The sequence below is a fragment of the Cynoglossus semilaevis genome, chromosome Z, assembly GCF_000523025.1.
Source record: "Cynoglossus semilaevis isolate Cse_v1.0 chromosome Z, Cse_v1.0, whole genome shotgun sequence".
Taxonomy (NCBI): domain Eukaryota; kingdom Metazoa; phylum Chordata; class Actinopteri; order Pleuronectiformes; family Cynoglossidae; genus Cynoglossus; species Cynoglossus semilaevis.
The window spans coordinates 10,960,643-10,970,642 of record NC_024328.1 but is presented as its reverse complement, the minus strand read 5'-3'; the positions used below and the strand labels follow the sequence as shown (position 1 = coordinate 10,970,642).

The 10,000-nt window shown below is 40.6% G+C and overlaps 1 protein-coding gene across 2 annotated transcripts in view; it reads right to left on the bottom strand.

The window, feature by feature from the left end:
* Positions 1-10,000, bottom strand: part of ksr2 (kinase suppressor of ras 2) — a 93,266-nt gene that overhangs the window by 61,386 nt on the left and 21,880 nt on the right. For both annotated transcript variants that reach the window (XM_017043212.2, XM_008336254.3), the window contains exons 4-5: positions 2,628-2,663; positions 1,140-1,641 (exon numbers count right to left, since the gene is read on the bottom strand). In XM_017043212.2, the coding sequence (XP_016898701.1) occupies positions 1,140-1,641; positions 2,628-2,663 (538 nt within the window). The remainder of the gene's footprint in view (positions 1-1,139; positions 1,642-2,627; positions 2,664-10,000) is intronic.

Here is a 10,000-nt window from a genome sequence, read left to right as displayed (position 1 = left end):
GGCCAGAACTAAAACATTCACTGTGACACTTGCCACCACGGCCCTTCAACCATTTCCAATCTCTTCTGGGATGTACTAGCGGCATCAGCATCAGCAGACCTGCTCTGGTCTGACGGAGCCGCAGCATTTCCAGGCACATACAGGCCATTGATTAGAGCATCCTGACTCACTGCCTGCAGTCTATGAGCGCTCGGGGACCGGTAATCAATTCCCTAATGCTGTTTGAGCCCATTCAGTGCAGCTATGATACACTCGTCACAATGCAGATGCACAAACACACACGCACAAATGCACGAGCACATACGGTTGACACGTGTTTTTCAGCTCAATTCACAAGGAAGCGCACACTGAATCCGACCCAGCTGACCGTCACAGAAGCAGAGGACCCCTTCCCCAAATATTAACTTACCAAGTGTAGCAAGCCATAGGCCACTGCCATCTTATGGTATTATCAAAATGACCGCAGCTCTCCCGGGACGCACTCTGGTTCCTGTTTAACTACCAGAATTGGACTCTGTTTGTGGCCAAATCTGATCAGCATAGCACCAGACCCAGGCATGGTCAGTCAGGAAGTCAGCCCCCCGGCACTTTATCTGTACCGACAGACCACTGGCTCTATCAACGATGTCCAGCCAGGAATTAATCTGATTTAGAAGTAGTGGAAAATTGCGATCCAGAAAAAAAACACTAATAGGAAAAGGTGGAGTCAAAACTTTCTGTTTGTGCTACTTCAGAGGAGGTGAATGTGGTGGTGGAGAAGCAGGACTGAAACGCTGGATTGGATTGGTTGTTTTTCGCCAACTGTCAACATTAATACATACAATACCTACAACCTTCTCTTCACTTTCTGGCATTCTGAATGTTGAGTTACTTCATTATTTATCTATCGAGTTATCTAAAACAGTAGATAAGAGAAAATAATAGAAGTCAAACAGGTCCAAGGTCAGGGTCAGGGGCCAGTAATGGTACCCATAAAGGTTTAATGAGGCCTTCAGCCCCCACCTTTTCTTTTCAAATTATTATTTTTCTTTTTTGTTTTATTTTTGGTTGTTATGATATAGTATTAAAAAATCAAATGTATGCTACAAACATTTTTTCAACTAAATAAAAACCAATACAGAATTTTTATTTACACTTACTTTGGTGTCTGCGCTTCCTCTAAACGATTTCCCAGCTGGAACTCGTGGGATTTGCTGCGGTGCAGTGCAGTGAATCCTGGCAGCAGATGAATTAGTTTGCGGCTGGGCGGAGGTGGCGTTCCTGGGGCTTTCACTTTGTTCCTTCGCCACATTGGTGGAGTGCCTGGAGGGGTCATGGTGTTGATCACCAAGGGAGTTCGAGGAGGCGTGTGGCCAAAATGCCTCTGACGGGGCGACGGGGGCAGGGAGCGATGACCAGTGTCCAAGGACAGCAAAAGTCCTGTGGTGGGACTGTCGACTGTCAATCGGTCAACGAACAAAGGGGGGGGCAGGGCCTGGGGCCTATGGCCCATGTGCTGGTTGTACTTGGACTGGACTTTGGGGCTTTGGGAGAGCTGGAAACGGATCCACTGGCTGGCCTCGGGCTGGCACACTGGAGTGTTTTCCTTGCCTGATTCTGAGGTGGGCCATTGGATGGACCAGTCCTGCTTTGTCTGGCTCCCTGTCAATTAAAAAAAATATTATTAACATCAACCTAACACTAGGTAGCACTGTTGAGTCCTCTTGAATTGATTCAACAAATTGATTAGTATCAAACAGTGGACCCCGCCCAGGGTTGACAGTAAACCAGCAACACTTCCAGTCAGTGTAGACCAGTGGTTCTTAACCTGGATTCGATCGAACCCCAGGGGTTCGGCAGAGGACACACACCCGACTCATATGATTCGTGATGACACGCCCCCCTGCTTGGCCATCACCGAAGGGTTCGGTGAATGCGCATATGAAACTAGTGGGGTTCAGTACCTCCAACAAGGTTAAGAACCACTGGTGTAGACGAATTTCAGGCCACAGTTGTCGGCACACTACACTTTACATGTTATCAAGCATGTCAGGCTAATTTTGGCACCATTACTGGTTTTACAATTTTCATTTTTTACGATTTTTTAGGAAGGGTAATTTTGACCAAATATACAGTCTATCTTATGATTCTACGATGACGATGTTTCTTTATACATATACACACTATTGTCTAAAAGTCTTAGGCAGGTGTACACATGTCCTATGTCCTAACGATCCAATCTTTTATATATAAAGTGAGAAATCAAAGCTAATTTTCAACAACCTTGACTTTTCCCAGCCATCTTGCGCTGTTGGAAGACATCACATTCATGGGTTTGTATAAATTTATACTAATTGTTAATAATGTTTTTCTAGTCTTGTCTTCGTAAGCTAACCCTGTCAAAAACCTGTGCCCAGTGGAACTTTGAATGGATTAAAAAAGTACAGTGTCTGGTTTTAACAACGATATAATATATGAACATGCCATGAAGATGGAGAGGGATGGTGCACTTTAACAGAAAACAGGACAAGGTTCCATGAGTCATAACACAAGCCCGGCTTCTGTGGATGCTCAAGTGTCTGCTAAATGAACAACCCAGGCAGAAAATATGAAGTGGGTTTTTTTTTTCTCAGATGACAATACTTTACCTCCATTATTGTGCAATTTATCCTCCTCAAGTTGTTCTTTGGAAAGAAAACAGAAAAAAAAGAACAATGTGTTTAGTGATGTGGCAGAGACACAGTGTCTTTCCATCTCCACTTATGCATAGCCGAAGGGCTGTTCAACAGGAAAAATACACAAAATTGATCCCGAGTGGATCAGCAGAAGCAGTTTTTCATGCAGAATTGAGTCTAGAAAAATGACCCCACAACAACTATTGACAGCCGGTTGGCCATGAATGTAAATCTCTGTCATCAACCTTTGCTTTTTGTGTCCCTATTTTTCCTCTCTCCGTGAGACACTGTCTCAAAGGAAGGATGAGCGCACAACACAAAAAAACTTCAAACACTATATCAGCACAAGAAAGATCAAATGGAAAAAGAAGAAAAAAAGAAAACAAAAAACGATTCCAAAAGATCCCAGAGGAAACAAAACACTTGATGTATACAGGCCCGCAGCCTTTCCTATTTGGTAATGTTGTGACGAGGCCACAAGGCGCGACAAAGACAGAGGCATAAATACACGAGAGGAGTACAGAGAGGGATTTAAAAGTTTGACTTAAGTTATTCTTCTGCGAAATAAAAACTCTGCTAACTCAAGGTTAAATTGGGTTTTCTGCAAAAAAAATAAAAAAATCAATTTTTTATTTTTGACCAAAATGAAAAATAATCTCAAAATTCAGAATACAGATAATTTAATAATGTGCTTCTCAAATTGTGGAGGGTGGTAGGAAACAGATGAAAACCAGCCACTAGGGTACACAAGCCAGGGCATCCGGTGTAAAACCTTTAGCCAAATCAAATATGCGTATCACAAAAACGATTTCCATACCAGATCGGTCGGGGCCCGGGTTAACAATGGCCGCCAACAGTGCTGTTGACCTACAGGGTACTGGTGGAAATTGGACTACTGTTGGTCAAAGACAAAGAAAAGGAGGGCGTGTGGAGACAAAAACGGACAAAGCCGAAAGAAAAGAAGAAGAAGAAAGTAGGGGACAGATTCATTGATAGTTGGGGTGCGTCAAACTGGAGGAAACTGTGTCTTTCTTCAATTCCTGCGAGTATATCAGCGTTGTCTTAACAGGTAAGTAAACTCAAACCGAAATATTTATATATTTTACTACATGTACATTTTGTGAGATTTTTTGATGGTGTACCGTCAGATGTTTTTGAGTCCAAGAGTTCTAGAGGTATGACTTATTCTCACAAGTGTGTCCAGCAGTTTCATTAAAGCACTTCAGGTATTTTAACTGCTATGAACAAAAAACAAAAAATGAAATATTTCTTTTAATTTGTTTTACTCTCTTACCCTTCAAGAAGCTTTTTAAGATGCAGAAATCAAGAGTGGGCCCCGGAGAGTGCTCAGGCACAAATGTGAAAAAATAACGAGGACGATGCTCAATCAAGGCTCCTTCATTAGCAGGGAATAAAACCACGGCAGAGCTACATCCATAAACGTGAAAAGTTTCGACTAATCGCGAATGAAGGACTGACACTAATCAATGGCCATCGGTGATTTGGTATCAGAGTCTGAGGAAACAGAAGTTTTTAGAAAATGCCAAACAAATACCTTTGTTTTAAATAATGAGTTCCTCTCAGGTGATTGCACTTCTGGCCCAAAGCAGCTGCACTTTGAATAATAATAATTAAATAAACCTGCTCTTGACAGTGTTTATTAAGATGAAATGAAAAGAAAATTCTCTGTAAGAGGAGCAGAGGGCTTGAATCACATCAGTCATCAATTCATCGGGCACACCAGTCTCCTAGCAACTGCTTCAGCAAAATAATAACAGAACTTACAATACTTAATTAAATTATTTTTAAATTACTTGAATAATCACACCTCAGTTAAGGTGAGTGTCAGGGAGGAAGATAACACTTTTAACTTTGGAGAGTTGTTTAAGAGTAAAGTTTTAGAAGAAGAGTTTTTCAAAGTGAAAAACTTTTTTTTTTTGCTTCAACCTAGATTTTTTTAAACCTAGACATACTGTACCATACTTTTTGCACATTTCCATTTCAGGTTCTTTCTAAGAGGGGATAAATTCTTTTTTAGCCGACCCATTGAGTTTTTGGGTCCGAAAAGCGAACATCGCACCCAGAAGACTTAGCCAATGGTATTTTATTGGTTTTTTTTTATTGCATTTCATCTATTCGTATGTTATTTCTGTTGTTTTGGTGCTGCTGGAGACTTAATATGCCAAAGCAAACTCCGGAGAGATTAATAAAGTTCTATCTATCTATCTATCTATCTGTCTGTCTGTCTGTCTGTCTATCTTTCTGTCTGTCTGTCTTTCTGTCTCTCTTTCTTTCTGTCTGTCTTCTATCTATCTATCTATCTATCTATCTATCTATCTATCTATCTATCTATCTATGGATATATCCATTGAGCTTTGGGTCAGAAAAGTAAAACCTCAATCCTGTCCATTCTATGACCTCTGCTTTTATACCTGGCTTTGTCACAGCTTCTGGTTCCTATGATCTGGATCATCCTTGGTAAACTGGGCTCAGTGGGGAGGTGTGCGACTCACAGTCCAACAACTCACACAGGAGAACCAATGGCGACCTAGGAATACCCCCAAACAACAAGTACTGATCAACCTTAGACAGATGGACCAACATAATTGAGGAGGAGATACAAGAAGTGGAGATCAACTTTCAGAACATGGGATATCTTGCCTGGGTGAAGCTTATTTTCCTTAACGTTTCACTTAAATTACCATGAACTTTCAAGTAGAAAAACAAAAGCTTGTCTTCTCCAAATTCTCTCTTCAACCAAAGCTAATTTACAAGATTTTCCTCCCATTTTGCTAGAATCACCAGAATAATCTGCCCCAAACCACACTACATACCTGAAGTGTCTGGGACCTGAGTGTTTTAAGCAAATTACAACAACATTAGGAGAGTAATCTTAACCCCCAGTGAGGCTTTGAGAGAGGAAGATAAGAGCCACATAATTGGACTAATTACCTGCGTATGTGTACCTTCTTTAGACCAAAATGGCAGGGAAATGCCAGTGAACAGAGGCTGCTCTTACAGCCACCATAAACAGGATTCACCAAAAGGTCAACGCCTGCGTTCAGTACATGCACGCAGCATCTTCTGTTTTAGAATTGATTTTTTATTTTGGACTTGCTTGAAGTACAACTAGTAAACAACAAAGTTAGCTTAACGTAAGAGCCAATTAGAATGCATTACAACAGGATACAGAACTGGGACTTCTTTGGTTGTTTTCTATATTAAGTTTTTATATTTTCTAAAGTTTAATATTTTCTATTAAACTGAATCTATCATTACCTCTAAGCTAGCAGCAGCTAGAAGTTTTTTATCATTTGCTGATGACAGCCTGACATGTAGAATTTGATTTTGGGGGGGTGACTAGGTGGGGTTCCCATAATCAAGTTAATTGACAGGGGATTGACACCAAACTCAACCTATTTTCCACACATTTGTCCATGTGAGGTAATAATGACAAGGTTGGCACTTTGAAAGCCTCTGATACAATGCCATCTATAGGCTGAAAGAAAAAGCACATTCAGCAGTGGTTTTTGTCTTTGGCTTTAAGCACCGCAGTTTCAATATAAATATCTATGAATGGTGACAGGCCAAATATTTGTGCTGTCTAAAAGAAAATCCGTAACATGTCAACCTGTTGGCTAGGGAACCTTCTAGAATCTTGTACGAAACCTTTGGCCCATACCTTTGTCTGTGACAAACTTTTCTGAGGTTTGTTGCAAAAATCAGTTTCTAAACTAATCAAAGTTTAGAGTCAAAGGTTTAATTCCAGCTGCATTCCAAGGTGTCCCCGGACCATACTTTTAACCACACTGTTTCATCAATCCTCAGGGCTTGAGAGTGTAGAGTGTGTGCGTTGTCCTAACGCTGCTTTCCTTAGTGTCAACATAAAAACCCAACCCAAATTATACCTGCTGATTATTCATGGTCAAAGCCACTAAAGCACACAGACAAAATCACTAAATAATGACTCAGCTCCCATAGGGGGCGCCAAAACATTTCAGGAAAATGGCTCTAAAAATTATTTAAAATTTGGATTTTTATGACATCAAATTTCACCATGTCATCGTCTAAAACATAACCAGTGTTTTATCAACTAAATGGTGACCAAGGCTACCTCAGTATTTTCTCTTATTTGAGCAGCAGTCTTTTTCCACGCCCCTCATCCTCCTCTTGCATCCATCATCATCTCATCTGTCAACGTGTGCCTCCTTTTCCCAAATATTTTTTCTTCTAATGTTCTTCTTGCATTTGCTTTCTCTTCTACTTAATCATTACTCTACAGTTCTTTGCCTCAGCCCTTCCTCCGCCGCCTCTTTTCATTTCTTTTTCTTGTTGATGGCATTTGAAGCCAATTAGGAGCTTGCACGCATGTGAAGCAGCCTCGGAGCCGCAGGCTGGGGACATTTCTTTACAGCTCGTGAAAAAAAATTGACCACAGAGGCGCCGTGGCGACCTGTTGTTCTCATCAAAGATCGACGCTATTAGTGGGGGTCAGAAAGCATAGCACCTGTTTACAACACGTTCTGTGTGGAAATGTAAAAAAGTGTGTTTAGAAGCATCTCTGTGTGGACTCTTCAGGAAGGGCAGTCTCTTTAGTGTGTGTGTGTGTGTGTGTGTGTGTGTGTGTGTGTATTATGACACAAAGAACTGACTGGCTGCCTCTGACTTGTATGACTCATCTTCATTGCAACTCGCGAACTGCAATCCCAAGAGCCTGCAGTAGGAAAAAAAAATCTATTAACTTGCATTAGTTTCCTTCCTCCAACTTTACCCCACATAGCGACGTGCATTTGTTAACGTTCTTTTTCAGGGCCGTGTGGAGGATTGTAATGTCCACGGCAGCACAATTGAGATTACAATTCCCATGAGTCATAAAGTTCAGCAGTGAATGGATGCAGACATCAATGGGAGTAACATAAGAATTTGTATGGTATGATTTAGAATCTGTAAGGAGTACGGTTCTATGTTCCCTCAGACCTTCAGAAAAGTCCACCTACTCCTAACCGTACATCATACAAATTCTAAATTATACCATAAAAATATCTCAAATTTTTACTGATATCTCGAAGCAAACATTTGCTCGAAGGTGTTGCTCGTATCTCGAAATACTTTTATCTCAAGGTTCACATTTAGTTAAATATTTCTTATTCAGCTTAAGAAGTAGTCGTTAAAAAACAAATGTTTGTTATGTCTAGGTATGATCCATGGAGAAGTGTCAAATCGCATCTTTACACTGCAGGAGTTTAAGCAAAGGTCAAAAATAAAAAGGAAAAATGAACTAGAACTATTTAAAAAAGGTGAAGTAAGATGTCAGCTTCTTTAGAATTCAGAAAGGTGGAATTGGGATTGTAGCAAGACAACAAACAAAGTGTAGAAGTGAAGAACAGAAGCTGCACTAATGAAGAAAATGTGATTATCTTTCGCTGTGAATTGAAGAATGATGATGTTTTTAATGAGTTCTCTGGTATTTGCAGGTATTGCAGATTAGGGAAAAGTGTCTAATAAAGTAGACTAATGAAGGAGGTTGGTGGTGCTGGGGGTGCTAACCAGCCCGATCTGACAATATTTTGACACTATTTGTGCCTGAAGTGTGTGAATCCTGCTTTTATCCCAGGTGCTCCACTGTATCTTCAACAACCTCCAGACTTTTCAAGAGACTCCAGGCACAGAAACATCCCCCACTCCTTTACCTCACTGTGACTGCTCACGTCTCACACCCACCTCCAGTCACCTGTTATGTCATCACTGCCCCTCCCTCCCTCAACCCCCCCACTCCCCTCCTCTCCTAACATTTTCAATATTCAAACAATCATAGGTTTTACAGAATCCTGCCTCAGCTCGTCCGTGTCTCAGATCAGACCTGCGTTATCTGGTTCCCACTGTTAGAAATAATGATCATGATAATAATGAACAACGATTCCGCGCCTCTCAGGATTGCACTATTGAACGCTCGTGAATAAATCAGCGATTCTTAGCAGCGAAACGAGCTTAGAGTTGTGCGTCTGAAAGAAAAAATAATGGATTTCACCTCACAATTCAACCGTGTCCTGGATGGACAGCGTGGTCAGACTGTTGGATTGTTGTTAAACTGAGGCTGGAACTTAAGTTACTGCTGTGGGTCAAACTGATGATTTTCTTTACTTTTTTGTTTGTTTCGACTTTTTGTTGTATACCACGGATCATTAGGCCCACACACTGAAGGAGAAAAAGTATCTGAATTCACAAAAAATAAAGTGAAGAATTTACCAAGTATAAAGTTGTAGTGTTTTAAGAAAAGTCATTAAGATTATCAGAAAAAAAATATGTTGGAATCTTAGTAAAAAAAGGTTGGAAAGAAAAATGTCCAAAGCTTTTTGTTTTTAATTTTAATTGTGACATTTTTCTCACAAATGTCGGAGTTTATTCTTATTAATGTAAGATTTTGTTTTTATTCCTGAAAATGTATGACTATTTTCACAAATTATTTTATTCTTACAACTTTGTGACTTTTTTCTTTTAAATTTATTGCTGTACATTTTCCCCTTTTCTTTTGTAATTTTAGATATTTTCCTATCTTCAATTTTATTTGTTATGTTTAAAAATGGCTATAATTCCTGTTGAGTTGGGGTTTTTTTTTCATCATTACCATATTTAAGAATCAATCCACATACTGTATATTTATGATGATACTTTTCAATGCTCCCACTGAAGCTGTGGACTCCATTACAGTCCAGTGAATATCACAGACGGCTGGAGCACCGGCCGACACAGATGTGAACACATGAGGATGTTTTCAGAGCCACGACACATCCCATTCTCCCAGCTCCACCTGGGAGCGGACGTGAAGAACCCTGAAACACACCCAGCTCAGAGTAGCTCTCCATGAACTGTGAGCTGTGGTGAGGCTACGCTGCGTTCACATAGAGACCATTAGCGCTCACACGCTGCCTTTGGAGAGCCGGAGGACAGGAGGGAAGGAGGGAGGCAGGGAGGGAAATGAGGCAGGTAGAAGAGGCAATGACTGAAGAAGTACAGGCCGAGTAAAATGAATACACATAGAAATATTCAGAAATGGAAAAAAAAATATGTGGAATGTTGGTTTCTCGTAGCCTCTCCTCTGTCTTTAATATCAGCAGGCATGGGCAAACTAAGGCCCAGGGGCCGGATGCGGCCCGTGTAGCTTTTAAATGCGGCCCGATAAAATTCTATTTCTTCTATCCAAACCATATAATTTATTTATATTATCATTATACTTCTGCCTTTTCCCTGCAATACCCACGTTTCCTCAATAGATGGCGTAGAAAATGATGGCAAATGAAAGCATTTTAGCATTTTAGCCTTTATGCATGACTTTTACATGTCATTCC